Raw genomic sequence first — 16,060 nt, 5'->3', positions numbered from 1 at the left:
CGTGGGACGAAGGGCCTGTTCTGTGCTGTATTGTTCTATGTTCTATGTATAGCAGTGAGTGTGTACAGCAATGAGTGAGTGAGAGTGTTTATTGCAGTGGGTGTGTATAGCAATGAGTGAGTGAGAGTGTGTATAGCAGTGGGTGTGTACAACAGTGAGTGTGTACAGCAGTGAGTGAGTGTGTATAGCAGTGGGTGTGTATGGCAATGAGTGAGTGCGAGTGTGTATAGCAGTGGGTGTGTACAGCAATGAGTGAGTGAGAGTGTGTATAGCAGTGGGTGTGTACAGCAATGAGTGAGTGAGAGTGTGTACAGCAGTGGGTGTGTACAGCAGTGAGTGTGTACAGCAGTGGGTGTGTACAGCAGTGAGTGTGGGATGAATTTGCATTTGCAGACACATTGTATTTTTGCTCAAAAAGCACACAGTCTGCAGGCAGTCAATCTATATAACATTTTATAAATTCCTACTTTGGAAATGGAACCAGTCTGACTCAAGATTGGGATACAGACAGACTCTAACCTCACACCTTTAATACATTTTCTGAGCTAAGATGTCACTTTTTTAAATGAAACTTTGTTATCTCGGGAATAAGACTTAAAAGTGGTGGCACGGTGCCTCAGTGGTTAGCACTGCTGTGTCACAGCACCAGGGTCCCAGGTTCAATTCCAGCTTCGGGCAACTGTGTGGAGTTTGCACATTCTCCCTGTTTCTGCGTGGGTTTCCTCTGGATGCTCCAGTTTCCTCCCACAGTCCAAAGATGTGCAGGTCAGGTGAATTGGCCATGCTAAATTGCCCATAGTGTTAGGTACATTAGTCAGAGGGCAATGGGTCTGGGTGGATTACTCTTCGGAGGATCGGTGTGGACTGGTTGGGCTGAAGGGCCTGTTTCTACACTATAGGTAATCTAATCTACATAGTAATGAACTGAAACCTGCAACACATTTTAAAAGATGAAAGACTTAATAGCAAGCTAGGTTTGTTCAATATATCATTTTAATGGCGTGACACTGTGATCTTTTGCTATAAATTCTGTGTCTTATGACCCTGCCCCACTCGTTATCTGATGAAGGAGCAGCGCTCTGAAAGCTAGTGCTTCCAACTAAACCTGTTGAACTCTAACCTGACGTTGTGTGATTTGTAACTTTGTCCACCCCAGTCCAACACTAGCTCCTCCACATCACAGTCTCTGATGGTTCTGCCCCTTTATGCAGCAACTCCAAGGGTCTCTGGAGGAACTGGAGCCCGTGTGCGCTGAGCTGATCTCTGTCAGTTCCCAGTTGGTCCTACTCAATGCTGCTGATGGCCTGTATTTCAGTAAGACAGCAATCAGGCTCCAGGAGGATTATCACCTTCTACAGCACCAACTGCAAGAGGCAGTGATCTCACTGGAGAAGACCTTCCGCCAGTATCTGCAGGTATCTCCGTATAGAGTCGTAGAGTCATAGAGATGTACAGCATGCAAACAGATCCTTCGGTCCAACTTGTCCATGCTGACCAGATATCCCAACCCAATCTAGTCCCACCTGCCAGCACACGGCCCATATCCCTCCAAACCCTTCCTATTCATATACCCATCCAAATGCCTCTTAAATGTTGCAATTGTACCAGCCTCCACCACTTCCTCTGGCAGCTCATTCCATACACGTACCATCCTCTATGTGAAAAAGTTGCCCCTTAGGTCTCTTTTATATCTTTCCCTCTCACCCTAAACCTATGCCCTCTAGGTCTGGACTCCCTGACCCCTGGGAAAAGACTTTGTCTATTTATCCTATCCGTGCCCCTCATAATTTTGTAAACCTCTATAAGGTCACCTCTCAGCCTCTGATGCTCCAGGGAAAACAGCCCCATCCTGTTCAGCCTCTCCCTGTAGCTCAGATCCTCCAACCCTGGCAACATCCTTGTAAATCTTTTCTGAACCCTTTCAAGTTTCACAACATCTTTCCGATAGGAAGGAAACCAGAATTGTACGCAATATTCCAACAGTGGCCTAACCAATGTCCTGTACAGCCGCAACATGACCTCCCAACTCCTGTACTCAATACTCTGACCAATAAAGGAAAGCATACCAAACGCCTTCTTCACTATCTTATCTACCTGCGACTCCACTTTCAAGGAGCTATGAACCTGCACTCCAAGGTCTCGTTGTTCAGCAACACTCCCTAGGATCTTACCATTAAGTGTATAAGTCCTGCTAAGATTTGCTTTCCCAAAATGCAGCACCTCGCATTTATCTGAATTAAACTCCATCTGCCACTTCTCAGCCCATTGGCCCATCTGGTCCAGATCCTGTTGTAATCTGAGGTAACCTTCTTCACTGTCCACTACACCTCCAATTTTGGTCTCATCTGCAAACTTAATAACTGTACCTCTTATGCTCGCATCCAAATCATTTATGTAAATGACAAAAAGTAGAGGGCCCAGCACCGATCCTTTTGGCAATCCACTGGTCACAGGCCTCCAGTCTGAAAAACAACCCTCCACCACCACCCTCTGTCTTCTATCTTTGAGCCAGTTCTGTATCCAAATGGCTAGTTCTCCCTGTATTCCATGAGATCTAACCTTGCTAATCAGTCTCCCATGGGGAACCTGGTCGAACGCCTTACTGAAGCCCATATAGATCACATCTACTGCTCTGCCCTCATCAATCCTCTTTGTTACTTCTTCAAAAAAACTCAATCAAGTTTGTGAGACATGATTTTCCACGCACAAAGCCATGTTGACTATCCCGAATCAGTCCTTGCCTTTCCAAATACATGTACATCCTGTCCCTCAGGATTACTTCCAACAACCTGCCCACCACCGAGGTCAGACTCACCGGTCTATAGTTCCCTGGCTTGTCCTTACCCTTCTTAAACAGTGGCACCACGTTTGCCAACCTCCAGTCTTCCGGCACCTCACCTGTGACTATCGATGATACAAATATCTCAGCAAGATGCCCAGCAATCACTTCCCTAGCTTCCCACAGAGTTCTCGGGTACACCTGATCAGGTCCTGGGGATTTATCCACTTTTATGCATTTCAAGACATCCAGCACTTCCTCCTCTGTAATCTGGACATTTTGCAAGCTGTCACCATCTATTTCCCTACAATGTATATCTTCCATATCCTTTTCCACAGTAAATACTGATGCAAAATATTCATTTAGTACCTCCCCCATTTTCTGTGGCTCCACACAAAGGCTGCCTTGCTGATCTTTGAGGGGCCCTATTCTCTCCCTCGTTACGCTTTTCTCCTTAATATATTTGTAAAAAATTCTTTGGATTCTCCTTAACTGTATTTGCCAAAGCTATCTCATGTCCCCTTTTTGCCCTCCTGATTTCCCTCTTAAGTATACTCCTACTTCCTTTATACTCTTTTAAGGATTCACTCGACCTATCCTGACATATGCTTCCTTCTTTTTCTTAACCAAACCCTCAATTTCTTTAGTCATCCAGCATTCCCTGTACCTACCAGCCTTCCCTTTCACTCTGACAGGAATATACTTTCTCTGGATTCTTGTTATCTCTTTTCTGAAGTCTTCCCATTTTCCAGCCGTCCGTTTACCTGCGAACATCTGCCCCCCAATCAGCTTTCGAAAGTTCTTGCCTAATACCATCGAAATTGGCCTTTCTCCAATTTAGAACTTCAACTTTTAGATCTGGTCTATCCTTTTCCATCACTAATTTAAAACGAATAGAATTATGGTCGCTGGCCCCAAAGTGCTCCCCCACTGACACCTCAGTCACCTGCCCTGCCTTATTTCCCAAACGTAGGTCAAGTTTTGCACCTTCTCTAGTAGGTACATCCACATACTGAATCAGAAAATTGTCTTGTATGCACTTAAGAAATTCCTCTCCATCTAAATCTTTAACACTATGGCAGTCCCAGTCGATGTTTGGAAAGTTAAAATCCCCAACCATAACTACCCTATTATTCTTACAGATAGCTGAGATCTCCTTACAAGCTTATTTCTCAATTTCCCTCTAACTATTGGGGGGGGGTCTATAACACAATCCCAATAAGGTGATCATCCCTTTCTTATTTCTTAGCTCCACCCAAGTAACTTCCCTGGATGTATTTCTGGGAATATCCTCCCTCAGCACAGCTGTAATGCTATCCCTTATCAAAAATGCCACTCCCCCTCCTCTCTTGCCTCCCTTTCTATCCTTCCTGTAGCATTTGTATCCTGGAACATTAAGCTGCCAGTCCTGCCCATCCCTGAGCCATGTTTCTATAATTGCTATGATATCCCAGTCCCATGTTCCTAACCATGTCCTGAGTTCATCTGCCTTCCCTGTTGGGCCCCTTGCATTGAAATAAATGCAGTTTAATTTATTAGACCTACCTTGTCCCTGCCTGCCCTGACTGTTTGACTCACTTCTGTTCTCAGCTGTACCCGTCTCAGATCGATCTCTTTCCTCACTATCTCCCTGGGTCCCACCCCCCCCCCCCCCCCCCCACCTTACTAGTTTAAATCCTCCCAAGCAGTTCTAGCAAATCTCCCTGCCAGGATATTAGTCCCCTTTCAATTTAGGTGCAATCTGTCCTTCTTGTACAGGTCACTTCTCCCCCAAAAGAGATTCCAATGATCCAAAAATGAGAATCCTTCTCCCATACACCAGCTCCTGAGCCATGCATTCATCTGCTCTATCCTCCTATTCCTGCCCTCACTAGCTCATAGCACTGGGAGTAATCCAGATATTACTACCCTTGAGGACCTCCTTTTTAAATTCCTGCCTAACTCTCTGTAATCTCCCTTCAAAGTCTCAACCTTTTCCCTTCCAATATCGTTGGTTCCAATGTGGACAATGACCTCCTGCTGGCCCCTCTCCCCCGTGAGAACATTCTGCACCCTCTCTGAGACATCCTTGATCCTGGCACCAGGGAAACAACACACCATTCTGCTTTTTCTCTGCTGGCCACAGAAACGTCTGTCTGTACCTCTGACTACAGAATCCCCTAACACAATTGGTCTCTTGGAAGCCGACGTACCCCTCGTTGCATTAGAGCCAGTCTCAATACCAGAAACTTGGCTGTTCGTGCTACGTTCCCCTGAGAATCCATCACCCCCTACATTTTCCAAAACAGCATACCTGTTTGAAATGGGTATATCCACAAAAGACTCCTGCACTAGCTGCCTACCCCTCTTAGGAGAAAGTGAGGTCTGCAGATGCTGGAGATCAGAGATGGAAATGTGTTGCTGGAAAAGCGCAGCAGGTCAGGCAGCATCTAGGGAACAGGAGAATCGACGTAAAAGAAGGGCTAATGCCCGAAACGTCGATTCTCCTGTTCCCTAGATGCTGCCTGACCTGCTGCGCTTTTCCAGCAACACATTTCCATCGCCTACCCCTCTTACCCTTCCTGGAGTTAACCCATCTATGTGACTGTACCTGAGACTTTCCCCCCTTCCTATAACTGCCATCCATCACATACTGTTGCTGTTGCAAATTCCTCATCGCTTCTATCTGTCTCTCCAACCGATCCACTCGATCTGATAAGATTCGCAACCAACAGCATTTATGACAGATATAATCCGCAGTAACCCTTAAACTCTCTTTAAACTCCCACATCTGGCAAGAAGTGCATATCACTGCAAAGGCCATTTTTGCTCCTTCACAATCTACAGACCCAGAAAATAACACCATCTTATTCCTCTACAAACACAGCCCCAGGTTAAATTAATAGCTATGGCTTATATTTTAAGTTTAATCAAGAGACTTATCTCCAAAAACATATAATCAAGAAAGAATCCACTATACTCACTACTGCAGCCTTTCTCTTGGACAGACTTAAAACAACAATTAACTTATCTGATTCTGTGCTGTGAACTTCGCCCAACAGTTCCTCCAAGATTAGTTGTGATATTCACTGGTTGTTAATTTTCCCAGATGCACTCCGATGTCCAGCGATACACGAATTCAAACAGCAAAGGCAGTAACTGTGCAGGTTCTCTCTCTCTCTCCCCCCTGCACTGTCCTCACCATGTGCTTCCTTTGTCTGCTCTTCTCCCTTTTAAATTGCTGTTGTTTTGACTTTTTTTCCCAAAGTTCCAAAACAATGCAACAGCAAATAAAATAGGAATTGCTGCTCCTGGGATTCAAGGAAATCACCTAAAATACCTCAAAAAAAGGAGCAGCTCTTACAGCCAGAGATTTTTCCTGTCCTCCATCTTGGATTACCCAGAATCCTATATCAAACCATCTCCCAAAAAGAAGAGCGACTCCTCGGTCCATCCTCAGGGCCTGGGATGAGCTGGTTCTGGGGCTGGGAGGAGAGTGAGGGAGCATCCTCCTGAGGGATCCACCTCCTGAGAAATCTACCTCCTCAATGGATCTACCTCCTGGAAGGATCCACCTCCCTCAGGATAATCCTCCTGAGGGATCCACTTCCTTGATAGAATAAAATCTCAAGGGATCAACCTCTTTGAGGAATCAATCCTCATAAGGGATGGACCTCCTTGAGGAATCTTCCCTTGGGAGGGATCAGTTGTGAACTCTCTGTTCCTGACATTTCTCTGTTGCCTACAGTAACCCTGATTGATTGATTGATTGATTGTTTTTCCAGTTCTTGGAGCAGGTGGCTGTACTTTCTGATTCGCTGCAGAAGGTCCAGGACCGAATGTGGAATCCACCAGGAATACCCAGTGTCTCTGAGAGAATCCAAGAACAGATCGAGGAAAACCGACTGATCTTTGAGAAGCTGGGCAGTTTGCGGAGAGCTCTGGATAATGTCACTGCCCAGAGGAAGGAGCTGCTGGCAAACAACCAGTGCCCATCAACTGATGCCAGGAACAGAGGCAAGTTAACAACACAAACACTCTGTCACTGAGGAGCAAAGGGAGGACGAGGATGGAAGGGGATAGGGTGCTTAAGGAGGGTCTGAGGAGGACAACATAGGGGAAGTGGCTGAAAACATGACAGAGGGTAAGGACAGAGAACACAATAGGACCTAAAGTCCAGAGGAGCAAAAGGGTCTGAGTTCAGCAATTTGCAGGAGAGCATCATCAGGACAGAGAGAGGTGGGAGACCGAAAGAGAGAGAGAGGCCGAATGGACAGACACACAGAAACATAGAAAATAGGTGCAGGATTAGGTGGTATATTTTGGTAAGTCAAGTACTGGAAGAAATTATACAGTGAATGGCAGAACTCTTAGGAGTATCGACATGCAGAGGGATCATGGTGTGCAGGCCCACAGATCACTGAAGGTGGTAGCACAGGTAGATAAGGGAGTAAGAAAGGCCTATGGCACGCTTGCCTTCATTGGAAGGGGCACTGAGTAAAAGGATAGACAAGCTACACTGTTGCTTTACACAGCTTCAGTTAGGCCGCACTTGGAATACGGTGTACAGTTCTGGTCACCACACTACCAGAAGGATGTGGATACTTTGGTGAGGGTACAGAAAAGGTTTACCAGGATGTTGCCTGGTCTGGGGGATTTTAGCTCAGGAGAAAGGTTGGATACACTGAGTTTGTTTTCACTGGAACGCAGGAGGTTGTGGGGCGACCTGACAGAAGTTTATAAGATTGTGAAAGGCATGGATAGAGTGGAAAGTATGAGGCGTTTTCCCCAGGGTGGAGGGTTCAATTACTAGGGGACACAGGTTCAAGGTGTGTGTGTGGGGTGGGGCGGGGGGGAGGATGCTGTTTCAAAGAGATGTGTGAGGCAGGTTTTTCACACACAGAGGGCAGTGAGTGCCTGGAACCTACTGCCTGAGGAGGTGGTGGAAGCAGACACACAATAGCAGCATTCACGATGCACCTGGACAGATAGAATCCCTACAGTTTGGAAACAGGCCTTTCAGCCCATCATGTCCACACTGACCCTCCAAAGAGTATCCCATCCAGACCCACCAGCTCTACCCCTGCATACCCATGGTGAACCAACCTAACCTGCCCATCCCTGAACACTATGGGATAATTTAACACGGCCAACTCACCCTAACCTGCACATCCCTAACACTATGGGGTAATTTAAGACGGGTAACTATTGGCCAACTGGCCAAATATCTATTGTTGGAAAAGAATTGGAATCAATTATGACGTAAGTAATAGCAGGACATTCGGAAAATCATAATCTAATCATGCAGAGTCAGCAGGACTTCATGAAAGGGAAATTGTATCTGACTAATTTATTAGAATATTTGAGGAAGTTTCAACCAGAGTGGATAGAGTGAACCAGTAGATGTGTTACCATGGATAAGTCATATGATAAGAGCCCATGGTGTGGAGGCAGTATAGTGGCATGGATAAGGAATTGGCAAATTGCCAGGAAACAGCAAGTGGGATGTCGGGTTCCTTTTCAGGTTGGTGAGCTGTGACCAGTGCGGTTCCATGGGATCAGTGTTGGGACTGCAACTGTTTACAGTATATGTTAAAGACTTGGAGGAGGAAGTGAATGTACTGTAGCCAAATTTGGTCGTGGGTTTGGAAGGTGTTGTCTAAGGATCTTTAGTGATTTTCTGCAGTGCATCTTGTAGATGGTACACACTGCTGCTACTGAGCATCAGTGGTGGGGGGAGTGGGTGTTTGTCGATATGATGCCAGTCAAGTGGGTTGCTTTGTCCTGGATGGTGTCAAGCTTCTTGTGTTGTTGGGGCTGCACCCATCCAGGCAAGTGGGGAGTATTCCATCACACTCCTGACTTGTCCCTTGTAGATGGTGGACAGGCTTTGGGGAGTCAGGAGGTGAGTTACTCACTGCAGTATTCCCAGCCTCTGACCTGCTCTTGTAGCAATTGTGTTTATGTGGTGAGTCCAACTGAGTGTCTGGTCACTGGTAACCCCCAGGATGTTGACAGTGATGGTAATACCGTTGAATGTCAAAGGCGGTGTTTAGAATGTCTCTGATTGGCGATGGTCATTGTCTGGCAGGGTTAAGGAGAATCCCAAAGCCTTTTGTTTGTATATAAGGAGCAAGAGAGTAACTAGGGAAAGGATTGGCCCACTCAAGGACAAAGGAAGAAAGTTATATGTGGAATCAGAGAAAATGGGTGAGATTCTTAATGAGTCCTTTATATCGGTATTCACTGAGGAGAGGGACATGACTGATGCTGAGGTCAGAGATAGATGTTTGATTACTCTAGGGCAAATCGGCATAAGGGAGGAGGAAGTGTTGGGTATTCTAAAAGGCATTAAGGTGGACAAGTCCCCAGCTCCGGATGGGATCTATCCCAGGTTACTGAGGGAAGCGAGACAGGAAATACATGGGGCCTTTACAGAAATCTTTGCAGCATCCTTGAACATGGGGGAGGTCCCAGGGGACTGGAGAATTGCTAATGTTGTCCCTTGTTTAAGCAGGGTAGCAGGGATAATCCAGGTAATTACAGACCAGTGAGCCTGACATCAGTGGTAGGGAAGCTGCTGGAGAAAATACTGAGGGATAGAATCTATTCCCATTTGGGAGAAAATGGGCTTCTCAGTGATAGACAACATGGTTATGTGCAGGGAAGGTGATGTCTTACCAACTTAATAGAATTCTTCAAGGAAGTGACAGAGTTGATTGATGGGGAAAGGGCTATAGATGTCATATACATGTACTTCAGTAAGGTGTTTAATAAGGTTCCCCATGGTAGGTTGATGTAGAAGGTGAAGTCATGTGGGGTCCAGGGTATTCTAGCGAGATGGATAGAGAACTGGCTGGACAGCAGGAGACAGAGAGTAGGAGTGGAAGGGACCTTCTCCAAATGGGGACCTGTGACCAGCGATGTCCCACAGGGATCCGTGCTGGGACCCCTATTGTTTGTGATAGACATAAATGATTTGGATGAGGCGATAAGTGGTCTGATTAGCAAGTTTGCAAATGACACTAAGGTTGGTGGAGTAGCAGATTGGGAAGGGGACTGTCAGAGACTACAGCAGAATACAGATAGATTGCAGAGCTGGACAGAGAAACAGCAGCTGGGGTTCAATCTGGCCAAATGCGAGGTGATGTGTTTTGGAAGATCCAATTCAAGAGCAAACTATACAGTAAATGGAAATGTCCTGAGGAAAATTGATGTACAGAGAGATCTGGGTGTTCGGGTCCATTGTTCCCTGAAGGTGGCAATGCAGGTCAGTAGAGTGATCAAGAAGGCATACGGCATGCTTTCCTTCATCAGACGGGGTATTGAGAACAAGAGCTGGCAGGTCATGTTACAATTGCATAAGACTTTGGTTTGGCCACATTTGGAATACTGCGTACAGTTCTGGTAGTCCCATTAATAAAAGGATGTCGGTGCTTTGGAGAGGGTGCAGAGGAGGTTCACCAGGATGTTGCCTGGTATGGAGGGCACCAGCTATGAGGAGAGGTTGAGTAGATTAGGATTATTTTCATTAGAAAGACGGAGGTTGAGGGGGGACCTGATTGAGGCCTACAAAATCATGAGAGGTACAGACAGGGTGGATAGTAAGAAGCTTTTTCCCAGAATAGGGGATATAATTACTACGTGTCATGAGTCCAAGGTGAGAGGAGAAAAGTTTAGGGGAGATATATGTGGAAAGTTCTTTATGCAGAGGATGGTGGGGGCCTGGAATGCATTGTCAGTGGAGGTGGTAGGGGTGGGAATAATAGTGTCATTTAAGATGTATCTAGACAGATACATAAATGGGCAGGGAGCAGAAGGATACAGATCCTTAGAAAATAGGTGACAGGTTTAGATAGAGGATCTGGATCGGCACAGGCTTGGAGGGCCGAAGGGCCTGTTCCTGTAATTTTCTTTGATCTTGGTTCTTTGCATCCTGATTTGCTTGATGTTTTGTGGATGTTGTTCCCAATGATGGTGATCCTGATGAAATATCTCTTTCCTGCAGACCTGCAGTGACATGGTTATCCTGGAGAGAGATTGAGGTTGTTTCTGTTGTTATCTTTGTTTGATAACTGGACAGTTTTGACACAATGAGATGTATATACCCTGAACCCTCCCCCACTTTTTTTAAACAATAATGAAACATGATTATATGAATCCCAAGTGGCAAGTGAGGTTGGGTTCAGAGGCCTGTTATGCTCCAACCTCTGTTTCTCATGGTAGGGGTTAGGAGTGTTTAAACGCCCTGACCATGATGTGGTTAGGAAGAAGAACCTGAGATACAGTGGTCATGAAGACCAGTGTTTCAGAGACGAGTGATTATGCAGAGGACTGCAAGAGATCAATCATTTTAAATAAAAGTGAAAATGGAGCTGACCTGTCAGACAGAGACCACTTTAAACGTAGGTAATAGAAATGAGGGTGAAAGCAAAGGGGAGGTAGGAATCTGATTTGGAGACTATATCCATTGTGGAGAAAATAGCTTGGTTAAATCCTATCCAGAAATAGATTTGGAAGAGGTGTAAGATGCATGTGAGTTTTGATATATCAGAAACAGTTACACCTTGTCTTGTCTGGCTGTCAGGAGCTGTTTCATCACTTGGATCACTGAATCAGCGCCTCAGGCGACTGACTGTGTGGAGTTTGCACATTCTCCCCGTGTCTGCGTGGGTTTCCTCCGGGTGCTCCGGTTTCCTCCCACAGTCCAAAGATGTGCAGGTCAGGTGAATTGGCCATGCTAAATTGCCCGTAGTGTTAGGTTAGGGATATGGGTGGGTTGCGCTTCGGCGGGTCGGTGTGGATTTGTTGGGCCGAAAGGCCTGTTTCCACACTGTAATGTAATCTAATCTAATTTGTCAAACAGGCACCAAACAGAGGGTCTGAATCCTTTCTCTCTGGGGTGTCTGTATTAAATCCTCCCTGTACTCCTGTTGGTGTGTTGTCAGTCCCCCCTATTGGAGAAATGTGGAATTGCAGCCTGGCTGTTTGAGTTAGTTGTTTCGTCCATCATTCTCTCGGTTCCCATGTTTGTGCTGTGCCATGCCCCCTGTTGGAGATATTGGGAATTACCATCTGGGAGTCTGAGCTACACTGTCATCATAATTCTCTCAGTTTCCCTGTTGGGTTACTATTCTGTGTCCTTTGATCCTACTCCACAGCTACCTGATAAAGACACGGTGCTTTGAAAGCTAGTGCTTCCAAATAAGGTAAAAACAATGACTGCAGATGCTGGAAACTAGATTCTGGATTAGTGGTGCTGGAAGAGCACAGCAGTTCAGGCAGCATCTGCTCCTCGGATACTGCCTGAACTGCTGTGCTCTTCCAGCACCACTAATTCAGTGCTTCCAAATAAACCTGTTGGACTATAACCTGTTTAATTTTGCCCCCTCTATTGGGTATATCAGGAACTGCTGTCTGGCAGTCTGAGTGAGTATGCTCAGTCAATACTAATCTTTTTGCATTGTCTCATATCCATGGTGTGGGGATGTCATTAGGGATCTGCGTTATAGCGAGTCGGGAATGTTCAGTTTGCCTGTCTGTCAGGGAGTTCTTGGGAATCTATGAAATGTTCATGTTGTCACTGAGTAGCGAGTGATTTACAATCTGTCAGACAAGTCTCCTCATGGGCCACTTAAAGTAGTCCGGATTCCCTTGGATGTGGAAGCTGCGGTTGGTGACACTGACAGAAGTGTATCATTTCCATCAGTGGGGTCACTGTGAGGATGTGTCATGGGGTGTCTTCTCTTCTCGAGTCACTGCCCTGAGTGGGGTTTTGTGGTGAATCTTATCCTTCTGAGTCTTCGTGTGATTTTGAGAGGGTCTTGAGGATCTGCCATTGGATTGATCAGGTTCGATTACCCTGATCAATCAGACCCAACCAGGTGTTGGTACATTGATAGCAGGGTGGCCTTTGGGTGTCCATTATGGTAGGTGCTGGGTGCATGTAGCCACCTCCAAATAAGGGTGCCAGGCCGCTCTGTGTCTAGCAAATGACTTGCTGCTCCTGATTGTCCTGAGGGTGATATTCCATTGTCCTGTTCAAGTCCAACTCCAGATGGGTGTTGCAGGGTCTGCAGCTTTTGGATTTATTTGCAAACTGTCTGTGAGCAGCTGCAGCCTGTCTGCATACTGCGGCAGGTGGATTGACACTTTAGTCAAGGCTGGGGTTTATTTCCCAGCATGCTTTAATCATTGTCCATCTTTTGTTATTCCACGATAAGTGTATTATTGTCCATCATAAGTTCATTACTTCTGGAGGCCAATTCAGCCACAAAGGACAGGAAAGTGGACACGAGGAATGTCAGACCAGCCTCGAGGGGCCGAATGGCCTACTCCTGTTTCTTATGGTCTTATCGATTCTGTAATTCCCAACTGTCTCACTCTACCCCATAAGTGGCCAATCCATGCCTGGAAACTATTTGGCGATTTGTGATTGAAAATTTTTCAAATGCTGACTGTTGTGTAAAATTCTTTTCTTGAGCAGACATTCAGGAGAAGCTTGACCATTTGGTGCGGCTCTGGACTGAGTTACAGTTTCACTCTCAGGAGCAGGAGTCCAGGCTTCAGGCCAAACTTTGCCAGGCCCAGCAGTTTGAGATAGCTCTGACTGATCTCACTGTTGTCTTGAAGACCACTGAGCAGAGGCTGCAAGATCTGAGTACACCATCATCCAATCCAGTGACTCTCCAACATCGTCTTGGCTGCCTCCAGGTGAGTGAGGATATCACTGAGGGTGACCTTTATTACCTTCCTGCTCCTGACCTGCTGTCGGGGTTTAACTGGACTGGCTCTGGAGGCAGTTCACAGATAGTGAGAGGCAGGGGTTTGGCAACCCAGGGTTCAGTTCAGTTCAGGTGAAATCTGAAACAGAAATGAAGGCAGCAAGTTAGTGAATGAGTCTGGAAAAGGAGAGGAAATAAATTAGGCAACAGACTACGTGTTTGCTGGGGCATGGGTTTCTGACTTCACAGTCCAGAGTTCATCAAATAAAGCAACCAAACTGAGGGCACTTCTCATCAATATTGCCCTGATGCTAGGAATGTGGCTGAGAGAGGGAGCTCAGTGTTCTTGCTTTCAGGGTTTTCAGATGGAATGGGTGGGGTGGAATAACAGAGGAGGGAGTTTGGAGGAGACTAAGGCAGCTGTGAGGAGGGATGATGTGCTGAAATGGTCAACAAATGAGGCCACAGTCAAAAGGTGTGGTGCTGGAAAAGCATATCCGGTCAGGCAGCATCCGAGGAGCAGGAGAGTTGACGTTTCGAGGTACCTGGACTACACCTCCTCCCACCCTGCCTCCTGTCAAATCATTATCCCTTACTCCCAATTCCTCTGCCTCTGCCACATCTGCTCTCAGGAGGATCAATTCCACTCCAGACCATCCCAGATGGCCTCCTATTCCAAGGGCCATAATTTCCCCTCCCACGTGGTTGATGTCCCCTCCAGCACATCTCCTCCACTTCCTGCACCTCTGCCCTTGAACCCCACAACAAGGACAGAACTCCCCCAGTCCTCACCTTCCACTCTACCAACCTCCACATACATCGCATCATCCTCTGCCATTTCAGCCACCTACAAACGGACCCCACCACCAGAGATATATTTCACTCCCCACCCTTATCTGTGTTCCGCAGAGACCATTCCCACTGCGACTCCCTTGTTAGGCCCGTGTCACCCACCAGCCCTCACACCCCCTCCCCTGCCACCGCAGGAATTGCAAAACCTGTGCCCATACTTCCCCCTTACTTCCATCCAAGGCCCCAAAGGACCCTTCCAAATCCATCAGAAATTTACCTGTACTTCTACAAATGTCATTTACTATATCCGTTATTCTCAATGTGATCTCCTCTACATTGGGGAGACAGGACGCCAACTTGCGGAAAGTTTCAGAGAGCATCTCTGAGACACCCACACCAACCAACCCCACCGCCCCATGGCCGAACACTTCAGCTCCCCCTCCCACTCCGCCAAGGACATGCAGGTCCTGGGCCTCCTCTGTTGCCAAATCCTAGCCTGGAGAAAGAACACATTACCTTCTGCCTTGGGACCCTCCAACCACATAGGATCAATGTGGATTTTGCCAGTTTCCACATCTCCTCTCCTCCCACCTTGTCCTATTCCCAACCCTCCAACTTGGCACCACCCTCTTGAACTGTCCCATCTATCCATCTTCCTTCCTACCTATCTGCTCCACCCTCCTCTTGACCTATCACCATCACCCCAACCTTCATCTACCTTTCATATGCCTAGCTACCTTCCCCAGCCCCAACCCCTCCCATTTATTGCTCAGCTCCCTCCGCCCCCCCCCTCCCCCCCCGTGGCCCCACATTCCTGATGAAGGGCTTATGCTCGAAATGTCAACTGTCCTGCTCCTCGGATGCTGCCTGATCTGCCGTGCTTTTCCAGCACCACTCTAATCTAGCCTCTGATCTCCAGCATCTGCAGACCTCACTTTCTCCTATCAAATGAGGCCGTGCAGACAATGAGCTGAGGAACAAGAAAAGGGGCAGTTACATAGCTGGGGAGTGGGCTGTACTGTAGATCTTCAAGGCTTCTTCTCAAACCATGACCGTGTCCATCTCGAAGGAAAAGGGCAGCAGATACATGGAAACATCACACTAATAGAAGTCAGAGAATTGGGATAAGGGGAGCATTTTCAAAATGGCAACCTGTAACTAGTGGAGTGCCCCAGGGGTCAGTGCTCAGCCCACAGTTATATCCTGTACAAGGCAGTCCATCCTGTTTGCAGGATAATGGAAGACAGGAAATGTTGGATCATTAAATTGCATCCTTGTATGGGATTGCTTTCACAGGTATATGGACAAGAATAGAATAATGGAGATGGGTTTCAGGTTGGTTCCACAGGTCAACGCAACATCGAGCCCTGAAGGGTCTGTACTGCACTGTAATGTTCTATGTTCTATTACGAGCATTTGTAAGGTAGATGTTCATAGATCGGGGACCTTTTGGGTATATTAACAATGTGTGAGGAAAGTAATCACCAGGTTTACAGATGAGATAGAAATGGGTGGGGAGGCAATGGGTGAAGGTGACATAAGGAGTTATCCGAGGGATTTAGAAAGCTTAGGCGAATGGGCACAAATTTGACAAATGGAATATAGTGTAGGAAAAGGTAAGGTTATGGACTTTGGTGGGAAGAACAGAGGAGCTGAATCTTATTTAAATGGAGAAAGACTGCAGAAAGCTGCAGCACAGAGGGATTTGGGAGTCTCGTGTGTGAATCACAATTATTGATTTTAATTTCAAAGGAAATGGAGTATAAAAGTGAGGAAGTTTTGCTAA

The 16,060-nt window shown here is 46.6% G+C and overlaps 1 protein-coding gene across 1 annotated transcript in view; it reads left to right on the top strand.

Moving 5' to 3' along the window:
- Nucleotides 1-1,205: 1,205 nt before the first annotated feature.
- The window catches only part of LOC148148460 (microtubule-actin cross-linking factor 1, isoforms 6/7-like), a gene marked incomplete at its 3' end in the record, with an annotated part of 192,293 nt that continues 177,438 nt past the window's right edge, over nt 1,206-16,060 (top strand). The window contains exons 1-4 of the mRNA XM_087993182.1: nt 1,206-1,415; nt 6,544-6,735; nt 12,166-12,187; nt 13,245-13,471. Of these exons, the coding sequence (XP_087849308.1) occupies nt 1,206-1,415; nt 6,544-6,735; nt 12,166-12,187; nt 13,245-13,471 (651 nt within the window). The remainder of the gene's footprint in view (nt 1,416-6,543; nt 6,736-12,165; nt 12,188-13,244; nt 13,472-16,060) is intronic.

Source organism: Chiloscyllium plagiosum, unplaced genomic scaffold, assembly GCF_037043375.1.
Source record: "Chiloscyllium plagiosum isolate Xiang-an unplaced genomic scaffold, Cpla_swu_hap1 HiC_scaffold_12, whole genome shotgun sequence".
NCBI lineage: Eukaryota > Metazoa > Chordata > Chondrichthyes > Orectolobiformes > Hemiscylliidae > Chiloscyllium > Chiloscyllium plagiosum.
Note: the sequence above shows the minus strand (reverse complement) of the source record. Positions and strands in the feature narration are given on the sequence as shown.